Source organism: Emys orbicularis, chromosome 12, assembly GCF_028017835.1.
Source record: "Emys orbicularis isolate rEmyOrb1 chromosome 12, rEmyOrb1.hap1, whole genome shotgun sequence".
NCBI classification, from domain to species: domain Eukaryota; kingdom Metazoa; phylum Chordata; order Testudines; family Emydidae; genus Emys; species Emys orbicularis.
Genome location: NC_088694.1, coordinates 6,338,055 through 6,360,857, shown reverse-complemented (window position 1 = coordinate 6,360,857; position 22,803 = coordinate 6,338,055). Strand labels below are relative to the sequence as shown.

Genomic DNA, 22,803 nt, shown 5'->3' with positions numbered 1-22,803 from the left:
ACACATTACTGCAGTATATTTAAAAAATGTCTGTGAAAGACTCCAATGAGGCAATGTTTGATGGAAACTTAATACAAATCACTGGTGTCAGCAGGAATAAAACATGCCGCTTTCTGGATCTATCAAAAGTTGTTTTGTTTTCTGAAGGAGGATATTATCTTCATGATCTCCCCTCCCCAAATCCTTTCTATCAGTTCACACTCACACATAACCTTCAAATATCACACAGCGACTATCGGAAATACAAAAAGCTAGGTCTCTTTCCTTACTGAAATGTGTTTCCCTTCCCCAGTCATTGATTTGTTATTGTAGAGGTACATGTGGCTTGTTATGGTAAGTGCTAGGCTGCTGGTGTCGATTTCTATTTTTAAAAAAATGGCTTGTAGATATTTAAGAAAGAACACAGAGTTAAAAAAACAACCACTCCCTTTATGCTACCCATTAACATTCTACTTGGACGGTTTTACTTTGTTGGAGACCAGACCCACTAGGAAGTACTCACCGCTACCAGAATCTGGACCGAGCTGTGCATGACCTCAATGTACCGATACTCTAGAGCACAGCCAATCACAGAGATGTAAGAATGGCTGTCCAATCCCTTTATGCCAGCCATGGAAGCCTCCTTCCTTACGCAGCCAGGGCCATTTTCACTCCACCATGACTGATGCTGGGAGATATTAAAGGTCAAAAGTTCGCTGTCCTGGGGAGAAAAAAAAGATGCAAAACATCTTCATTTACAGAGGAATTAACTCACTAGTCCCATTTAGGGGGAAGAGTTGCAAAAATGCTTAGTGTTGCCTTAAAAATTGTCCATTAAAAAAAAATTGACCACGAAAGTCAATGGGAGCCTTCCTAGGCTAGCGCTGACAGCTTCTGAAAAACCCACCCTCAGTGAGCGCTAAGAGGCTCAAAAGATGTTTAGAAGCATTTTTCAAACAAGCTGATAAATCAGTATGAACTGGACTAAGGCCTGTCAATGGGACACAGTGCTGTAACATTGTGTCAATCAGTCCCACCTTAACATGGTGATGTCTGGATGTAGTCGTGAGCATGAGGTAGCTTCAATACACCATATTGCAAGGCCACAACAGAAAGACACTTTATAGACACCCAGACTAGTTTGGGGACCCAAGAGCATGTGGCTAGTGGTGCCTGGAGGAGAAAAGAGCTGTCAAGAAATTTGGAATATCTGCAAATATCAGGATAGAGGCAACACCGATTCACAAGTTATCTTAGATTCATACAAATATAACATGTCAAAACATGACGGGTTCTTGGAGTAGGTTATAAATTTTCAGAGCAAGGCATCCTGGAGATTTTTTTTCATATTTGATATACCACTCTGTTTATTCTAATCTCTCTAATCATACTTTGTTATTGACTATTACAGATGTGGTTGCGTTAGGAACAAAACACATTCTCAACACAGAGCTAGTGCACCTTCATTGCACCTGGACCAGAATGAGCGCTCTTAAAGTTCCATCCACATTAGGAAATTGATCCATTGTTGAAAATTATTGTCAGCAACAAGTCCCAAGAACACTTTCTGGAATGATGCTGGAAATGGTTCATCTTGTCTGCAGTGGTTTACATGAATACCAAATTATGATGACTTTGTCTACTGCATACACAGGGCCGGCACTTCCATTTAGGTGACCTAGGCGATTGCCTAGGGCGCCAGGATTTGGGGGGGCGGCATTTTGCCGCCCTTGGCGGCAATTCAGCAGCGGGGGGTCCTTCCACGCTCCAGGTCTTCGGCGGCAATTCTGCAGTGGGTCCTTCACTCGCTCCGGGACCCGCCGCCGAAGTGCCCCGAAGACCGGGAGCGCGGAAGGACCCCCCCACCGCAGAATTGCCGACGATGACCGGGAGTGCGGAAGGACCCGCCTAGGGCGCCAAAAACCCTGGCGCTGCTCCTGTGCATACAACATCTTTACTTTGCTAAGAACTACGACAGTAGTCAGAGACAGCAGCCGTTTTGTTCCCAGAGCTGCTGCAGTTTGTCATGGACACACAAGGACACACTCACATACTACTCTCTTATGGAGACAGATTCCATGTTTGTTCTTTCTTGCTGCTTTCCTTTAAACTACGATATGCTGGAGGTAAATGGTTGCTCAGGGAGATTAGAGAGGCTATAAAAATTAAAAAAACCCTCAATAATAATGGGGGATTTCAACCATCCCCATATTGACTGGGTACATGTCACCTCAGGATGGGATGCAGAGATAAAGTTTCCTGACACCTTAAATGACTGATTCTTGGAGCAGCTAGTCCTGGGACCCACAAGAGGAGAGGCAATTCTTGATTTAGTCCTAAGTGGCGCACAGGATCTGGTCCAAGAGGTGAATATAGCTGGACCGCTTGGTAATAGTGACCATAATAAAATTAAATTTAACATCCCTGTGGTGAGGAAAACACCACAGCGGCTCAACACTAGCATTTAATTTCAGAAAGGGGGACTACACAAAAATGAGGAGGTTAGTGAAACAGAAATTAAAAGGTACAGCACCAAAAGAGAAATCCCTACAAGCTGCATGGAAACTTTTTAAAGACACCATAATAGAGGCTCAACTTAAATGCATACCCCAAATTAAAAAAATAATAATAAGAGAACAAAAAAGGTTCCACCGTGGCTAAACAAAGTAAAAGAAGCAGTGAGAGACAGAAAGGCATCCTTTAAAACGTGGAAGTTATATCCTAGTGAGGAAAATAGAAAGGAACATAAACTCTGGTAAATGAAGTATAAAAATATAATTAGGAAGGCCAAAAAATTTTGAAGAACAGCTAGCAAAAGACTCAAAAAGTAATAGCAAAAACTGTTTTTAAGTACATCAGAAGCAGGAAGCCTGCGAAACAATCAGTGGGGCCACTGGACGATCAAGATGCTAAAGGAGCACTCAAGGATGATAAGGCCATTGCGGAGAAACTAAATCAGTGGTTCTCAAACTGGGGCCACCGCTTGTGTAGGGAAAGCCCCTGGCGCTCCAGGCCAATGGGGGCTGCGGGAAGCGGCGACCAGCAAATCCCTTGTCCCGCGCCGCTTCCCGCAGCCCCCATTGGCCTGGAGCAGCGAACTGCGGCCAGTGGGAGCCATGATCGTCTCAACCTGCGGACCCGGCAGGTAAACAAACTGGCCCGGCCTGCCAGGGGCTTTCCCTACACAAGCGGCGGCCCCAGTTTGAGAACCACTGCACTAAATGAATTCTTTGCATCAGTCTTCACGCTTCGGATGTGAGGGAGATTCCCAAACCTGAGCCATTCTTTTTAGGTGACAAATCTGAGGAACTGTCCCAGATTGAGGTGTCATCAGAGGAGGTTTTGGAACAAATTGATAAACTAAACGGTAATAAGTAACCAGGACCAGATGGTATTCACCCAAGAGTTCTGAAGGAACTCAAATGTGAAATTGCAGAACTACTAACTGTAGTTTGTAACCTATCATTTAAATCAGCTTCTGTACCAAAAGACTGGAGGATAGCTAATGTGATGCCAATTTTTAAAAAGGCCTCCAGAGTTGATCCCGGCAATTACAGGCTGGTAAGTCTGACTTCAGTACTGGGACAACTGGTTGAAACTATAGTAAAGAACAAAATTGTCAGACACATAGTGGAACATAATTTGTTGGGGGGAAGAGTCAACGTGGTTTTTGTAAAGGGAAATGCCTCACCAATCTACTAGAATTCTTTGAGGGGGTCAACAAGCATATGGACAAGGGGGATCCAGTGGATACAGTGTACTTAGATTTTCAGAAAGCCTTTGACAAGGTCCCTCACCAAAGGCTCTTAAGCAAAATAAGCTGTCATGGGATAAGAGGGAAGGTCCTCCCATGGATTGGTAACTGGTTAAAAGATAGGAAACAAAGGATAGGAATAAATGGTCAGTTTTCAGAGTGGAAAGAGTTAAATAGTGGTGTCCCTCAGGGGTCTGTACTGGGCCCAGTCCTATTCAACATATTCATATATAATCTGGGGAAAGGGGTAAACAATGAGGTGGCAAAATTTGCAGATGATACAAAACTACTCAAGATAGTTAAATCCCAGGCAGACTGCGAAGAGCTAAAAAAGGATCTCTCAAAACTGTGTGACTGGGCAACAAAATGGCAGATGAAATTCAATGTTGATAAATGCAAAGTAATGCACATTGGAATACATAATCCCAATTATGCATATAAATGCATATAAATGATGGGGTCTAAATTAGCTGTTACCACTCAAGAAAGAGATCTTGAAGTCAGTGTGGATATTTCTCTGAAAATATCCACTCAATGTGCAGCGGAGATCAAAAAAGCAAACAGAATGTTGGGAATCATTAAGAAAGGGATAGATAATAAGACAGAAAATATCATATTGCCTCTATATAAATCCATGGTATGCCCACATCTTGAATACTGCGTGCAGATGTGCTTGCCCCATCTCAAAAAAGATATACTGGAATTGGAAAAGTTTCAGAAGAGGGCAACAAAAATGATTAGGGGTATGGAACGACTTCCGTATGAGGAAAGATTAATAAGACTGGGACTTTTCTGCTTGGAAAAGAGACGACTAAGGGGGGATATGATTGAGGTCTATAAAATCATGGCTGGTGTGGAGAAAATAAATAAGGAAGTGTTATTTACTCCTTATATAACACAAGAACTAGGGATCACCAAATAAAATTAATAAGCAGCAGGTTTAAAACAGACAAAAGCAAGTATTTTTTCACACAATGCACAATGCACAGTCCACCTGTGGAACTCCTTACCAGAGGATTTTGTGAAGACCAAGACTACAACAGAGTTCAAAAAAGAACTAGATAAGTTCATGGAGGATAGGTCCATCAATGGCTATTAGCCAGGATGGGCAGGGATAGTGTCGCTAGCCTCTATTTGCCAGAAGCTAGGAATGGGCGACAGAGGATTGGTCACTTGGTGATTACCTGTTCTGTTCATTCCCTCTGGGACACCTGGCATTGGCCACTGTCGGAAGACAGGATACTGGGCTAGATGGATCTTTGGTCTGACCCAGCATGACCATTCTTTTGTTCTTTGTGTGTGAAAAAAATAGATCATCCACACTAACAATTAAACTATTTCCAAGGTTGGTTCAAGGGAAAAGTTCCTGACAATGGTTTACGCCAAGAGGTCATTTGCCATAGAAGCCACAGAAGGAGAATAAATATGGAGCACTGAGTCTACTCACAGAATCATGTCTGAACATATCCATCTGACAAGATTAGAATTAGGATCTACAGCTGGAGTAATAATGAAAAACATTTTTGAACTAACACTTTAATTTCCTCTTTGCCTCTAACTGTAAATGTATCTAATGAATTCCCCTCCCATCTCCATCTCAGTATTCAGATTTATTGCATTTCTGGTTCTTCTATTGACCTTAGTCACTATCAACCTCTTGGGTCAAATTACTCTGACAAACTGACCTACTATCAACCTCTTGGGTCAAATTACTCTGACGAACTGACCTCCACTGTGATCGATAGCTTCGTAATTAACACTTGCTCAAGAACTCCACATCATCTCTGCCTCACAAGCTACCTTTTACTTTACTTCCCACAGCTTCGCTGGTTCAGTGCACTAAAGCATGCAGTGCTGGGTGTCACACGGTGAAACACAGCATGGGTAGTCCAAGGGTTTGACAGGCAATGAGGAGGTAGCACTTCCAACAATAACAAATCCCCCTTCCTTTGGGAAAAATGATACCTGAGTAACTTGGAATCACAGCTGCAACCCCTGGGATATTGCTTTGGGGCTTCTAGCTTAAATTTCCCTGCAACTGATGAAAGACAAATTTAGCATTGTGGGGAGAGCAGGGGCTGAAAAGATAATAGTAGCAATACTTAGCGGGGAAGTGCTAAGTGCCCAGTGCCACTGGGACCCCAACAGACCTTGCATGTCACTTTGATGTAGACTCAACAATACCTTTTGGCTCTAGCAGCAGATAGGAGAGGGATGGAAGGATTTATATGCGCCTGTCCTAGAATCTAAATACCTCTTCACTATAGGAATAAACACAGAATTTACAATGCAAGTCCAACAATAACTACAGGGCTTCTTGTACTTTCCTCTAAAGCACCTGGTACTGGCTGCTCTCATTTAAGATACTGGACTGGATGGGCCATTGTTCTTAGACTGAGACAGGGGATGGGGTGGGGGAAATAGCAAAAATCAGAGTCTGGATCCAGGCACATCCCAAGTAGCAAACTGGGCTTGCAAGTGGAGCTGATCTGAACTCAGCTAATTCTTAACCAAGACAGATTTTGATAGGCTACCTGACATAGACTTTAATTTTCCTAAGCTGAAGCTCATGTATAGCAATAATTCCTACTTCCAAAGTCCCAAGAAGCCAACCACCCCAGTATGAATCCTATGTAGACTAGCCTGCAAGCCCACGACAAGCTAGCACTCAGTAACAAGTTTTGGAGCAGTTATTAAGTGTTCTGGGAAGCACATCTTGGGAGACATGAACAATGAAGTTAGAAAAAGACAGCTGTCAAATTCCTGACATGAGCACAGCAAAAGATGGGATGTGCTTTGCAGGGGACGGAGGAGGGTGCGAAGCGGTGGTGTGCTACCCATGCCGAAGCAGCCCCAATATTAAAGGAAAGACAACAGAGAAAACTCCATTAACAGTGTAGAGCTTACACAGAATCCTCTGCATTTTGGAAGAGGGGGGGAGTAATCAGATTGCCAGCTGTGGGGTAACAAAGCTAATGTAAGGTGCTGGGTGCCACAGGTTCTGTGCTGAGGGACACCTGGGGAGAAGCTTCTAGTGACCAATTTCCCTCCCCTGCAGCCTCTGGAAGCTGCCGGATTTTGGCGGGAAAGTCACTGGCCTGCTCTCTCCAATGCGAGTGTTGTTCCCTCACAGATTGTACACATACGTTCTCCCCCTCCTTAGAGTCATGCAGTTTTTCCTCAAGTTTGCTGCTCCCCCGCACTCGCCTCCTAACTTATACAGTCCCTGGGACACATGATTATGCCCCGTACAAGTTCCCCCTTCAGTGAGAGCCAGCCAGCCTGCCCAAGCCGCTGCTGTGCTTCCCCTCAACCCTCTCTTCCCCGACCCCATGAGCCAGTGAGCAGATCCACCATCTGGAAAAGGCAAAACCACGCTCCAGACGAGGACTCAGCTCCAGCTCTGCTCAGGTCTTTCCTTTATTACCACAGATACAAAACGATTCAAACAGCCTCACTGCCCCACAGGGTCTTGTCTCCAGGGTGTCACTAGCCCCCCATTCCCCAGCTGAGTCTGCCCCCAGCTGGCACCTGCTCCTTGCAGGGGTCTCCATCAGCCTTTTGCCTGACTGATGTGAAGAGCCCCTTCCAGCTCCGTCCCCGTCCCCGGATTCCACGGAAGGTAGACTGCTTCTACAGAGAGCTGGCAAGAGAAAAAACAATGGGACAGCTTTCCTTCCCTTTGGAAATCCTCACAGAGTCAGCTCTTGCTTCCCTCTGCTGCAGAAGATGGACTTTTAGTCACCAGACATCAGCAAGCCTCATTTTGAGCTGAGCCTAGATAAGCTGCAGAACAGATGTCAGATATGGCAAGGAATTAGGCAGGTAGAAGAATGCTAAATACAAAGTCAAAGTGCTCAGTGCTATGGCATACAAATAGCTTCAGCTGCAAGCACAAGCAGAGTTGATGCTATCAGAAAGCAGAAACAACAGTGCCAAAGTTGAGTGGTTCCTAGAGAGACACCCCCCCCCCCCAGTTTTTAAGAGTTGCTTGGAAAAACGTGGAGCAGGCAGTCACACACACACACAAATGATCAGTCTAACTGACCATTATGCTTGCACATACTGGGCTTGAGAGTGGTCTTGTGTAAGCAGATGCGAGTGACTTTTTGCACACATCATTCTGAAAAGGTGATGAGGCATTTTTGGGGTAAGGGACAGGAATGGAGGTGTTGCTTTCTCAGCACGCTGAGATCAATGCCATTTTTTACTAGTGCCCCTGGCAGTCACTCTTTGGGGGACACTTGCAGTGATCAAGCATAGTAAAAGGGCATTCAAGGCAAACATTTTATTGACCTCTGTTTGCTAAGCTTTAGTTGGGAGGCCAGGGGAAGTATCTCTGGACTCCTACTGCAGTCTGCTAACATTTTGTTTTCCTTATTGCAACGCTAAAAAAACCAAAGGGGCAGTTAATTAGTGTTATATGAAAATCACAGAAGCAGCTCATTAAAAACAGGGCAAAAGAACAGGAATCAGGAAATGATTTCAGAAACAGAGACAAAAATATTCCGTGAAGCATTTGCAATTTTCCTTAAAATGCACAAGAAAAGGTAACTAGAAGTGGGAGATGCATTGGGAAATACTTATCAGTTCCCAGTTATTTCAGTGAGGAACAGAGATCGGTATATCTCTACACTCCCTCCATTTCTTGACAGGTGGCTATTTAAAGGGTTACTGCTACCTCCTTAGCCTTCAATCTGAAAAGAAATATGAGAGAAGTGGTGATACAAGCTCCCTCTCAAGAGCATGCTGAAGGCCAGCCAAGCTCACATTTCAATTTAAACTGTCGCTGGACCTTGTTGATGCCTATTTGCAATTCTCCAGCACTGTGGTGGTGCTGTGGGGAGGAAAAAACCCTATAATCTAGTACAGTATGAGAGTTTTTCCTGTTATATCTCCTACACCTTTATATTAGAGGCAATTCCCCACCCCTAACACCCACAGAATCAGCTTAAGAAAGGCTGGTGCTATGAGGCTTAAAGATCATCAGAGACGGCTGTGTTTCTTCGTTCACTACCTGCCTTCTGAAGCCCGCTCCCCCTTTCATTCATTTTCAGGCAAGGCAGCAGTAATGGCTCTCAACGCAAGTTCAGCCCAGCCACGCAAGCCCTCAGAGCTTGATGGCAGAATAATTTTGCATCTTTTAAGTTGGAAAAATTTATTATCAAAAAGGGAAACAATAATTCTTATCTCCTAGCAGTGCATGCTAAGTGCCTGCATTTCACTGAGGCAGCAAGGGAATTACTTTTATCATTGCTTAGACTCACATTGTCTGTTCACAATGCTGTAGTACTTAAAGGCCAAGTAATGGATTTCTATTCTCTGAATTCAGGAGGAGGAGTGGGGGAGTAATTATCATCATCAGTGCGTTTCCTCTCACCTCCATCTGATAACATTTGCTCAGGTACCAGAGCTATCCCAGAGAAGCTCTACCTATTTTCTTCTTGAATGCAAATAACTCCCATGACGGCTAACAAAAATTATGCTCCTATAAGTGATCAGAATAGTGTTGGTAGAGAGTTAAGGCCGAGCATCAGGCCTGGGTGGGAAAATTTAAAAATCACCATTCCATGATGAACAGTTTCCAGATGAAAAGAATGAACAGAGGCAGGTTTAAAGGTGACGCCCAGACACAAACGGCCTCTCAAAAATGTTTCAGTGTCCTGAGCATATGATGAATAATCAATGTGGCAGCTGAATAGACAGAGACATGTACATTTTAGCAGCCTGATTTTAATTATTAATTTAGATTGGCATTTCCCACTAACCTAAAAAGTGTGTTTGTGTAAATGAGCTGTGTCTTCATGCTTAGCAAGTGGATCTAGAGAAGTTTATTGTGATATTTGGATCTGTATCCAAGATACCACCGTGCTAGCTAGATGGATGCATAGACAGAAAGAAGAGGGAGAATGTGAAAAGGCAGGAGGAAGAGAAGCAGCAGTCTGGAAGTGGAATCTCAGGAGTTGCATCAATTGCAGTGATATAGAGCAGCTGTACAAAGTGCTCAGAGAAGCAGTATGTCACCATGATACTGCGAGCGTGCTCCGAACAGTGAGCAGAGACAGTCAGGGGTCTGCACCAGACCTGCTAGGAAGCACATCAGCGTCACATTGCTGAAGATGAAAAGCAACATTTCAGTTCCAGGTCTTCCATGTTTCTTGTCTGACCAAATCATGGTCATAAAAAAACTGGCACAGCTAGACCTGCTTTACAAAGACCTTTCAAAAGATCATTGCAAGGGAGCAGGAAATGCTTTATTAGACCTTTGTCTGCCAATCCATGTGTCTGCTGTCCACCTAATGAAGTTCTGGCAGACAATATTTCATTCCTTTTATTCTATGAAGGAAAGATATCGAAATATGAAAAATGACAAGGTGTAAAAAAATAATCACAATTGTCAGACTGATTTTCTTGTTCAAGGAATAAGGAACCAATGTAAAGTACTCAGAAGAGGAGAGAATTTTCCTTTTGGGTAAAAATAACTCAGCTTAGGGTGACCAGATGTCCCGATTTTATAGGGACAGTCCTGATTTTTGGGTCTTTTTCTTATATAGGTGCCTATTACCCCCCACCCCCGTCCCGATTTTTCACACTTGCTGTCTGGTCACCCTAACTCAGCTTGATATGGTGTCAGATGAGTCTAGGAAAAAGGGAAATGAAGAGGGTTCAGTTTAACTCCAGATGCAACATCTGGGTCTAGATATTTGGAACTGCCTGTATGCTTTTGCACACACGATTACTGCCATCATGCACCCATTCACTAATCACATGCCCAAATGACTTGTTAAATGCATGTTTACTGCAACTGCACATGCAAATTAGGTAAAAATATGCATGGATTTTTGCATGTACAATTATGCCTATAGTTTTGGAAATCTGGGCCTAAATTTCTCAGGAATATTAGCAGCACTTTTGCTACAATTTATAGCCACCACTCTTTTCTCTCTTTAATGTTTTGAACATTTGTACATAAAGTATCAAAGAGAGAACCTCAAAAAGCTTGGAGGTTGCATTTGGGCTAACACCTGACATTTCAGATGCTTCTCATTTTTTCGGGTGGCTTGCAAAATTGAACGGGAGACATTGCGAGGCTGGCTGTTCTGATGATATTTTAGCATTTTCTTGGTCAACACCAGGATGTAGTGGCTACTCTAGAAGTAGGCTCCACGAAAGGGGAGTAAAAGACAAAATGAGAAGAAGAGATAGAGTCTTGCTTTGAGTTGAGGAGACACCTAGACACCTAGATCTGGGTGTCAAAACACTTACCAGAGACTGTGGTTTCGTCTACTCGGCAAGTTAGGGGTGTGATTCTCAGCTCCCACAGACATACTCACACGAGCTCTCATTTGAGCTAGCACACTAAAAATAGTAGCATGTAGTGGTAGCATAGGCAGCAGTGGCATGGGCTAGCTGCACTGAGAACAAACATGACTGAACCCCCTGGGTACATACTCAGGGTGGCTAGCCTGTGCCAGCCCTTCTACTGCTTGTGCGAGCAAGGCTACACTTCTATTTTTAGTGCACAAGCTCAGATGAGAGCTAGTACAAGTGTGTCTATGCAAGAGAATCACCCCCCCCTAGCTCATAGTGTAGATGTAGCCTGAGAGGAAGACGACCTTCCCCCATAATTCACAAGAAACAAGCCGGCGCCTAAAAACCTATTGGTGTTCTACAAATAATGCACAACAGCTGTGTAATTTCTCTTCTCTGTTTCCCTGACCCTCTCAACCATCATCCTCTCTCCCTGCACCTTCCCGAAATCAGAGCTATTCACCAGACCACATAAAGAATATACAGCAATGACATGTAGCAGTTTCCTCGTTGCTCATATTTTCACCTCACCAGGCATATATTAAACTTGTTAAAGCAGAAACAATCAGGGTTCTTTCCCCCCTGGTCTCCCCACCGGAGTCATCACCTGTCTGCGCTGGACAGGGCTGTCATTACCAGCTGCCATTTTAACAAACTCCATTCTTTCTAGCTCACTGCCCTTGCTGCATTTTTGTCATTATAAATTAACCAGCTGCTGACACAGCTATATCAGCCAGGCATCTGACAATACATCATTGCCAGAAATGAAAAGGAGAAGCACTGGGGTGGTCAGAAATGCTACATGGCTTCCCCACCCTGCCCCATCTATCTTATAGAGGTGCACATGGAAAGATGGGTGAACAGTCAATACAACACACAGACCTAGGGACAGGAATCCCCCTCAGGTACACACATGCAGGGATACCTGCCCCACTGTGGCATCACCATACAATGCTCCTCAGCAAATGGCTGATACTGCAATGCTCTTGCCATCTTCCAGAGGTGGTTCATCCAGTGAGCTCACCGGGCTGGGTACTCTCCTGAATACAGTTCTTATGGGGACTGAGCTAAAGCCCATTTAAGTCAATAGGAGTTTTTCCACAGACTTCAGTGAGCTTTGGGTCAGGCCTCTGGAGGTGCAGGAGGACATGGTGGTTCTCACATAGACCAGGATAGAAACCTGTCCACATGCAGAGTTGCATCAGTTTAGATGTGACTTTGAACCGACTGAGTCAAACTGATGCAAAAAGGCTTTGTGGACATTTTGATTTCAGTTTAAACTAGGCTTGTTTCAGTTTAACTTAGGTCGATTAACCTTGTCTACATACAAACATGTATCAGTTTAATTAGATCAGTGTAAAGTCCTGTATGGACATGCTGATTTCAGTTTTAGAGTGGGTTCTTTGCGTTTAACTTAAATCTGTTCACAATCAATTTACAATAAGCTTAAAAGCAAAACAAAACAAAAAAACCCTAACAACTCAAAGAGAGAGAATAGCATCCACACAGGGATTTGCCCTAGTTCAACTAAATAGTTTCATATTCACATATCGTTAAAGTTTATCTGTGCAGTTAAGCCCTTTGGAACAGGTTTCAGCTATACTGAAATAAGGGAGTCCACACAGGGGTTTGCACCAGTTTAAACTTTGGGTTTGTCTACAATGGAACTGCAAGATGTAATTTCCAGCTTGAGCAGACATACGTGTACCAGCTCTGATCAAACTAGAGTGCTAAAAACAGAAGTGTAGCTATGGCAGCACAAGCTGTGGGAGGGGCTAGTTACCCCAACGACAATCCCATTTGAGACCCAAGGTATGTACTTGAGTGGCTAGACCCTGGCACTGCTGCAGCTACATGTCTATTTTTAGTGTGCTAGCCCAATCAGAGCTAGTGTGGGTATGTCTACTTGAGCTGGAAATTACACCTCCAGCTCCAGTGTAGACATACCCTAAACCAGTGCAAAATGTGTGCGTAGACAACCGCTAGGTGCACTTATCCATCTTGTTCACACAGGATAGTAGAGTCCCCATTTAGTGAGGTCTTTGGAGAGAAAGAGATTCTGGGACAATGCATCTTTAAAGTTTCCTCCTTTAAACCACGAAGCACACCCAAAATTCTACCTTAAATCCCGGAATTCATTTCCACAAGCATCCCGCTGACAAGATCTCTCGTTTGTTTGTGTATAGACATAGTTTGCCATTCTTAGGATGCAAGGAGTTTCTCATAATTAAAAAAAAAAGAGCAAAATGGCATTTTTTCAAACAAAAACAATATGTGAAAAATCAAAGCTCAGCTGTAAATTATTGTGCTCTTTCATGAAACCAGCAACATTATTTATTTTTGCCAGTTGCCACCCCCTCAATGGTGTGAACTCTGTTACAGCTCCAAGGAAGAATCCACTAGGAGACAAAATAGAAGTGTTATACAGTGCAGCTCAAATCTATAAACTCTTATTCACACAAACAGTCCCCCACTCATCTGAGTAGTCCCATTGACTAAATAAAGATTGGCAGCAGTAGAAACATAATCATATAAAGTTGCGAGCTTTGCTAAAGTGTCCCATGAGACAAAGGTAGTGGGTTAAAGCTCATTGGTAGGTGGCAGAATGGTGTTTGTATTATCCTGTTTGAATTGCAGAGTCTTTTTCCAAGCCGTAAAACTCAGATAATGTAAAACAGGTCAAGGGTAGCAAACATACATCAGAGATGGGCTGCTAGAAAACAGGAGTGTCAGTCAGTGAACCATCAAAGGGACAGTTTGATCTGAGTTTTACTGTTTCCAGAAAGGTGCTTTCAGACTGTTACTAACCAAAACTAGATCCTTTTATCTAACTGATTGCAGCTAGTGTTGAAGTTACACTTTGGACCAATGATAATCACTGGTCCAGGCGAGAGCTCTCTTTCAATGAGTTTCTGTGGCTACTTCAGAAAACAGAGATTAGTTGGGGAATTAGGAAATTAAAGTTTCTCCTATCTGCAATGGGCTTTTTGTGACCACTCACTGAGTTAACATAAACCCGATAAAACATAGAGCAGTTCCAGTTAATGTCTGTAATTTAGACATATGACCTGAGAATTCAGGTCAAATGTAAAGTGTTCTAAAGTGAACCAAGCTCCTCTAACCACTTTGAGCTAATTAAACTACAGCAATATTCATTAGCAATTCACAGCTTACAGCCCAGACTTAGGTTAGGAACTGGCTCCAATTGCCAGTATTTCTGACTCCATCCTCATGCAGCAAACAATAATATTTAGCACCTTTCATCTTCAAAGAACTTTGCAAATATTCACTAATTTAATCCCCACAACATCCCTGCAGTAGGCACGTATTATTATCTCTATTTGTAGTTGGAGAACCTGAGGCAGGGAAGTGCCTAGCCTATGATAAGCAGTCACCTATGTTGCCACATTTGTGGAGATGCCACAATGCATCTACCTGGCTTCCCGCAGCTTTACTCTTCATATAGGATACAGAGAAGGTGTTTTACTGAACTCTCCAGAGAGGTGTAATTGGAAACATGGTGTCCCTGTTCCTAAACTGTCTGAGGGCCATTAGCAGGGCTAAGGGTAGAATAAAAAGAGAGAAAACCCCCTGAGTGAGTTATTGCAAGAAGTTTGGTTTAACCCAGCTCAACACCAACTGGGCTAAAGTCCCTAAATGCATTCCTTCCCTAGAGCAAACTCAAAAATGCAAATGGTACAAGGCAGTGATAATGATTCCCCAGAACTCCCTGCTTTGCAGTCTGATCAGCACAAACCCTTCTTTCTCTCCCCTCAGAGCAATGCACCCTTCTTCTAAAGTGTTATTAACCCTCAATAGGCTGGGCTGCAACCTAATTAGCTCAGACTCCCATAGTTGCCTTTGAACTCTGGCTAGGAATTAACCCCCTCTCATGCAATGGTCCCCCCCCTACACCTTGCCACAAGGACTCTTTCCCACCTTCAGTTTGAAATATTATTTGATTCCATTGTGTGCAGGGACTGATGGGGGGAAAATCAAGCCACCATTGACACTTCTGCTAGGGGACTCCAAGAAATTCGCCCTTGTTTTTATTATTATTTATTATGTACCTTTTTACAAAATTCTTGCAACATGTTTCTCTCCCCCAGAGAGCCCCTAAGCATCAGACTGCATTAGTCGATGCAAGAAGGCAGCACTCTTCCCCTTTTTCCTCTTTAATTTTAATCATCAAGAGGGCAGGCAGCATTTTCTCCTGGCAAGTCCCCTCCCCCCCACATTGTTCCCCAGCAGGTTCCCTTCCCTTTCCTTTGATGCACAGGCTGTTCTCCAATCAGCCAGGCTCACCTTCCTACTCACCTTTGAAAGTCCTCCCACCTCCAAGTAAAAGCAGATGATGAAGATGTTCCAGGTGACCCAAATGGCAGTCCAGATGGCATACTAGAAAGGAAAGGGCAGGGGGGAGAGAATTAATGAACAGCGGGGTGCTCTGGGAAGCTGGCATGCTTTGCATGTGATACAGCTGGAGACAGTCAAATGTCCCAAATCAGCCTCACAGCCGCTTTCTGCTCTTCTGGCATTTGACTACATTTCAATGAAGCTCTAGCTCTCGGGTGGTTATGGAGCTCTGATCTGGCTCCCAAAAGCAGGGTTCATGGGCAGCAGGCTGCATCTGTCCTACTCTGCAGCATGGCATGTTAATGCAACATCCCCCCATCGTTCCCCGGTGAAAGTTCCCTCCGCTGGGATCAATCTATGTATCTCATTGGTGTCAGTGGAGCTGTGCTGATAAACCCCAGCTGAGGATCTGGCCCTGAGTCTTTCAGCTGGCTAAGCTAGGTTTGTCAGACCCAATAACATTTTAACATCAGGCCCCGGCTGGCTCTGGCTCCCCTCGCAGGGCAGGGGTGTTCAGAACTCACATCGTGAGTGGCGGGAGGGGCTAAGGTGCCTCACGCTGCTCTTACAGCAGCCTGCCAAGGAGCGATGACAGACTTTGGAGGGAGTCACATTCATCTGTCCTCAGCTCGAAGATAGTGGCTGCTGTTCAGGGGCTCGCAGGGCAGAGTAAGGCCAAAAGTTAGGAGGAATGGGAGGCTCCTCAGGGCTCCAGCTGAGCTCCAGGTGACTTCTCAATTTCAAAACACCAGCAGACAAATAACCTTGGCATTTTTTAGAACAAAGGGCAAGTGCAAAATGGGCCCCATTTCTAATTCCTGTGACCTGCTCCTCTGAAGAGTGCAGTTGTTATGTCACTCATCTCCATAAACATGCTTAGAAATACATAAATGAAAGAAACAAACTCTGCCAGCCAGCAGTCTGTGGGTCCCTTCCCTTGGGCACCGGATCAGCAATTAGAGTCTTGGAGGAAATGGTGCAGCAGAACCTAGCATCCCAGGGGAAGAGGAACAGCTGGTCTCAGGTGTGTGAAGTAGAAACTGAGGCGAACTCAATGAACCCACGCTATCTGTCTTACTGACCTGTGGCTGGAAAGCCCTGCTCTGCTGGATTCCTACTTATCCTGACTCAAGAAATGTCCTTCAGCTAAGCTTTCTATGCAGCTGGTAACTCTTCATATGAAGTGTGACCAGAATGCATTTTTCGTGTTCCGAGAAGTTTGTTAGTTGATTAGGTTTACTCTGAATGAAGTCTGAAAGCTGTCAACACGTAGGGAAACTGAATAAGGACAATGTCTGTAGAAAAATCCCAAATTCCTCAGAAAAATACTATTCAGACCCCTTTAAATGAACTTCCCCTGGCATTTTCTATTCCAATGCTTAATTGTCTTCCACCCACATCAACAGGTACACTTCACGCACATCAAGAGTGTACGCTTGTGCTAGAGGGCCCCAGTATGAGGCTAGGAGGTTGTCAGACAGCCCGAGAGTCACAACCTGATCTCCATCTTGTCAGCTTCCACAGAGAGAGGGGACTGCAAACTGTCTCCTGCCAAAAAACCTGCCAGCTGGCAGAAGTTTATTACTTAAGTCCCTGTCCCTGTCATTGAGGATTTTATCTGTCCAATAACTGACAGTGATAAAGCGGAGCTGAAGGGGAACATGAATCATATAGAGGTTAGGTCAATTATAAGGCAGTAGATCCTGTAAAGAGAGATGCTTGCTGGCATCAGAATGTGATTCTAAGTATCTAAAAAATATTTCTGAATGTTGGTTTTCAAAAAACACGTTCCAGTCAAAAATGGTTTCTAACCAACAATGAGCAGAGCCAGTAAATGAACATTCCATTCCAGGAGGCTTCTGAAAAGATCCAGTGGTCACTGACCATGAAATCTGACCGGCTAGCATAGCCAAGGCAGCATTGCAGATCCTCATGAGCCTCAAACTTGAGCATCTACTTATCAAGAAAGGATGATTTCATAGACTTTTAAGGCCAGAAGGGAGCATCGTGAGCATCTAGTCAGACCTGCACATTGCAGGCCACACAGCCTCGCCCATCCACTCATGTAATAGATCCATAACCTCTGGCTGCGTTAGTGAAGTCCTCAATGATCTTGTGATTAAGACACAAGATTGGGACTCAGGAGACCTGGGATCATCCCCAGTTATAGACAGTCAGTACCCAGCTCTGTATCTGGGTCAGCACCCAGTTCTGCTGTGGACTCCCTGTGTGAGCTTGGACAAGTCACTTAATCGCTCTGTGCCTCAGTTTTCCCATCTGTAAAATGGAGAAAATAACACTTCCTTTCTCCAGCCCTTTGTCTGCCTTGTCTATTTAGATGGTTAATTCTCAGTGGAAGAGACTATCTCTTACTATGTGTCTGTATACCACTCAACATTATGGGGCTCCAGTCTCAGTTGTGGCCTGTAGCTGCTGCTGTAATACAAATAATAAATATGATTTAATCTCTTCCAAAAGTGCTGAGTAAATATAGCAAAGAGTAGAATAAATGGTGTGCTCTTTAAAGCAGCACAGGCAGGTACAGATTAAACAAACACCTGTCAGGGATGGTCTAGATAATACTTAGTCCTGTCATGAGTGCTGGGGACTGGACTAGATGACCTCTCGAGGTTCCTTTGAGTCATACGATTCTATGATTCTGTGTGGATAAAAATCTCTAATGGTTGAATATCTGTGCATGAATGGATTGGTTCCAGCCTTAACCCAGTGCCCACTAGACCTGATCACGGACTTGGCTGGGTAATTGTAGCACAGAAGAAAGCAAATGCTACTTACCACCACTATGTAGCGTGGCCTATACTGAATAGTACCGAAGAGGCCAAGGATAACGATGATGATGTGGAGGAAATTGGCTAGAATAGGAGCCCATTGATATCCCAAGAAATCAAACACTTGTCTCTCTAATGCAGCAAGCTGGAAGAAAAGGAGCAAAAGATGAATTACAAATTCACGGCTTGTTGCAAGGCTTTGAATGTTCAATCTCAGATTCACTTCATCACCCCAGCTGCCTCTGGTGTTTTCCATTTATTGGTTCACCTGGGTACATCCACAGGGATAGCATGGGGAAGGAAGGAATTCCCTCCCCGTCAGAAGCACTGCCCTCCCCCCACATATTTAGATCTTTTCAATGCTAATATATTAGTTTAAGGTAAAATCCATAAATTGTTAACGCTTTACTTCCAGATTTTCAGAACAGTCAATGCAAAAATATGTGCATTTTGGGCACATGTTTTTACCAGCACTGTGCACATAACAGCAGTCAATGTATCCAGCTAGACTTATAGCTGGCCATCTGTGCATCAAATTGCTACATAGAGCAGGCAGCTATATGTGCAAATTAGACATGCAATTGCACAAAAATAAACAGACAACCTCCTCCCCCAAAGTCTTTTCATTGATACATTCACAGCTCAAGCAAGGTGGGGGTGAATGGGCTAGTGCCTCCCTCTCTCTCTCCCTTTAACTCCATGCCTCTGGCACATACACTCTCCTATATAGGATATCAGGGTTAGAAGGGACCTCAGGAGGTCATCTAGTCTAACCCCCTGCTCAAAGCAGAACCAATCCCCAGACAGATTTTTACCCCAGTTCCCTAAATGGCCCCCTCAAGGATTGAACTCACAACCCTGGGTTTAGTAGGCCAACGCTCAAACCACTGAGCTATCCCTCCCCCCGTTGCTCCAGCCCAAACATGCTATGTCCAATACCGTGACTGGTACCAAATCCTTAGACAGTGGGATCAGCTATAGGAAAACAAAGGTGCTTAACAGCATTCAGAGTACAATTGGTATTTATTTTTTACCCACAAACCAGTTGCCAAAATTTACCAGCAATGCCCACGATTAAGTGTATAATATCCAGTATTTACTCCCTCACTTGCAGGCGGTAGCCTTGAGCATCCAAAGGGCCTTTGCCATCCCCAGCTATTCGGATATATTATACTAGCTTTGTATACTGAACTCTTTTAGTGGATGCTCCTAGTCTACTCCTCGTAGTCACATCTGAAGCAGTGCATCTTTTCCTGGGTGCACTCTGCACGCAGCTGGGCACCGGGCAGTGGAACTTTTGCAATGGCTTAAAGTATTGGGGGGATGCTCATTGTATCCCCGTGAGCTATGCATGCCCCAGTGAAGCAGCACGAAGAGGTGTGCCACGCTTATCAAATGACCACGGTTCCTCCTCCTCCCTGGGAGACACAGTGGGGAAATCATTCATATGCCTCCCCGGGGCTCAGAATGTGCAGAAAATGGTACTACACCCAAAGGAACGGCAGGTAGATACACAGGAACACAGTTCTCTTTGCTGAAACCACTCGCCCGGAAGACAGCGGGGAAAGTTCAGAAGTATCTCTGTTTCAAAGGGGTAAATAAACAGTGTTGCTGCTTACAGGAGGAGATCAAAAAGCCTGGCTGCTAAGCAGTTTTTCCTCAATGACAGCTCTCTGCATTGGAGAAGAGGTGCCTGAGAAGCAGGGGGTGGGGAGAGCTGGCTCAAAGTCAGGCTGTATTCTACAAAACAAATTAATCTCCCCTTTGAAGTAACGCACGCTGTCATATTTTGATCATTTTTAACTAACTGGAAGGTGCTGTGAAACGCGGCAATGCTGCCTTTGTGCTATCAGGCTGTGCCTTTGAAATGGGAACAGGGAGAATACTCTGCATTTCACAGTAGTTCAATTTGGTATCCTCCCATGAGTGCAAAAGATTTTCTATATCTCATCAGAACCAGCAGTCATAGGTTAAATGCTTAATCTTTTTAGTAGGGAATTAATGTTCATACTATAATGACATTTAGAATTCCTGAACCCTGATTGGCTGGTAACAGGTCACTTGACTTTGACCACTTCATCCAATCAGGCATTTAATTGGCTTTGTGTGTGACATTAACCCTGGAATATGTACCATATAGAGCCAGCACCACAGTATGTCAATTAGCCGGTTAGACAAGGGGACACAATGGGGTGTGTGTTGTAAAGAGATAACACCCTGCCTTAGGTGCATTAGGATGAAATATTCGGCTTTGCCTCTTGCCTTCAGCCACTGTAAGAAATGGACAGATATAGATTCTACCCAACAGTGCATTATTGCCACTAAGAATTGTTCTTATTCGTTACAAAAAAAGTCATACTTTGCCTGCCCAAAAAAGTCTTCCTTTTTTTACAACAGAACATTTGCCAGTGTGGTTGTTGGAGGGGATAGCTAGCACCAGCCATCGATCACCATCTCCTTCCAGCAGTGACCTCTGTTGGGTTGTTTAATTCACAGGAATCTGGCAAAATGGGTCTCATGCCATCTGTCAGATGGAATGATCCCAATAGTCTTAGGGACTGATTCATGATTGCTCTGTAGCTGCAAAGCTGCCACCCAGGCCTGCAGGGACTACCCCTGGTGTAAGATGCAGAGCCAGAATGGCCTCCGACAAAGAAGACTAGCACAGAGGGTTGGTAATAGAGGGAGATGGGGTGGGTGGGTGTCTTAGGCATTGGCAATTGTGTGCTGTTGTAATGCCCCATAAAGGTTGAACTAGCCCCCACCAGCCTCTAAATAGCAGAGGCTCCTCTTCTCGGTTCCTGTGCTGGCTCTCACGCTGTGGCAGGTGTGAATTCCCCATTTGTCTCCCAGGGTCAATTCATGCAGTCTGTACTCCAGACAAAATTCCCAGATGGTTCTGTAGTCCTTATTCAGGCTGGATTTTGCCCTGTTATTTTAGGAGCTATGTTCCTCTTCATACTTCCCTTTCTTCTACCTGCCACCTCCTTTGTCCCCCTAGCTGCTTCTGTCCCTACTTCTTCCACTGTGATCTGCATTGCTCCAAAGATCTTTGGGAATTTTCAGTCCATTTTCACCCCATTTATTTATTTTTTAAAGTTCTCCTCTCTTTTTCCCATCCCCATCCTCGACCATTAGGTGCCTTTGCCATTTTCTTTAGGTCCTGTATTTTTAAACAATGTTTTGTGACCTTATGAATGGACATAGCAGACTGCTACAGCCTGCCTGTAGCATGACTGGTTAGAGCAGGAGAAAGGGAGCCAGAAGACTTGGGTTCTGTTCCAAACCGTTGCTAATGCAATAGGTGAACTCAGCAAGTCATTCATCTTCATGGCTTTGTTTCCCCACCTGTAAAATAAAGACACTACAGGGCACTTTAAGATCCTCAGATGAAAGATGTTATGTGCAGTAAATGCAAAGATTTACTGCGGTTGTTAATGTTGCCCAAGCAATGAGTGCTAAAGCCACAATCCAGGTTTCGGAAATGAATCCCCAAGCGGCATCAAGGCTCTCTGTTAGTTATCACTGCTCCTTGGGTGGAATTAACAAAACATTTGCTAAAGCAGAATCGATAAACAACCGTGTAATTCATTAGGCTACAATTCCGTGTGAAGGACATAACTGTTAAACTCTGCCAAGGCTAGGAGGTAAACTGGGTAACTCTTGTGCAAACCCAGCCTGAATTTCAGGTTGGCAACAAAGCATGAAGCCAGGAGAATGGAACTACAGCCACTAGAATCCCAAGACTGGATTCCTTGATTTGGCCAGAATGATGGGAAAGTGATGGCAGAGGGGAAGGGACAAGGAGCTTTGGACATAAACAGATGTGCATGAGTGTGTACATGCACACACCTCTCTACCTCTGGACAGGAGTCATCCATCCTATGTGCCTGTGGGTATTAGCTCTTATGGAAAACTGCTGTGGAATAAGAGAGAAATGCAATCTTTCTATACAACTTTGAACCAGCCTATTGGGGGTATAGAAAATTATATCTCTGCAGTGCAGTAGAATTCTGTAGGATGGTTCAAAATGCCTATAGAGAGGAACTTGTATTACATTCTAGGTACAGATTTTAAAGATCGATCCCTATCAGTTTCATCCCATTCAACTAATATAACACTTTTCCATTAGGGAGGGCGGAATCTTGTCCTTTACGACTATTTTCATTATAAGGTGGTCTCTTTTTCTCTTCTTGCTGCTCCAGACCATACAGCATCGTTCCCCTTTTAAATTAAATGAAGGAAAAAGCAGTTTTCCTCAACCAGTTTGTTACAGAACAAAAATCTAAATGATTGTGATTAACCTTTCTCTTCTGAAATAAGCTGTGTTTGTGGTGATCTGAAAGGAACTGGAATAGCAATAATCATACAAAGTATTTTGTTAGACAGATAAAACCTATTAAACCGTCTTTAGGGCTCTACTGCATTTATACAACAGGTAGTGAAAGGAAGGCAGTACAAGATGCCTCTGTAGAATACATGAATTAAGGTCAATCGCACAACTCATGGGTAGTCAATTTCCTCCTCACAGGTTGGAACAAAGGCTTCCACAGACAATAATATGGTGAGTGCCTGATACCCTGACAGCACTGAAGTTTTAACAGGAAAGGGTGC

General features: G+C 44.1%; 1 protein-coding gene across 1 annotated transcript in view; it reads right to left on the bottom strand.

The window, feature by feature from the left end:
* The window catches only part of NKAIN4 (sodium/potassium transporting ATPase interacting 4), an 85,026-nt gene that overhangs the window by 25,581 nt on the left and 36,642 nt on the right, over positions 1–22,803 (bottom strand). Inside the window, exons 2-4 of the mRNA XM_065414744.1 lie at positions 18,197–18,334; positions 15,362–15,442; positions 503–700 (exon numbers count right to left, since the gene is read on the bottom strand). Of these exons, the coding sequence (XP_065270816.1) occupies positions 503–700; positions 15,362–15,442; positions 18,197–18,334 (417 nt within the window). The remainder of the gene's footprint in view (positions 1–502; positions 701–15,361; positions 15,443–18,196; positions 18,335–22,803) is intronic.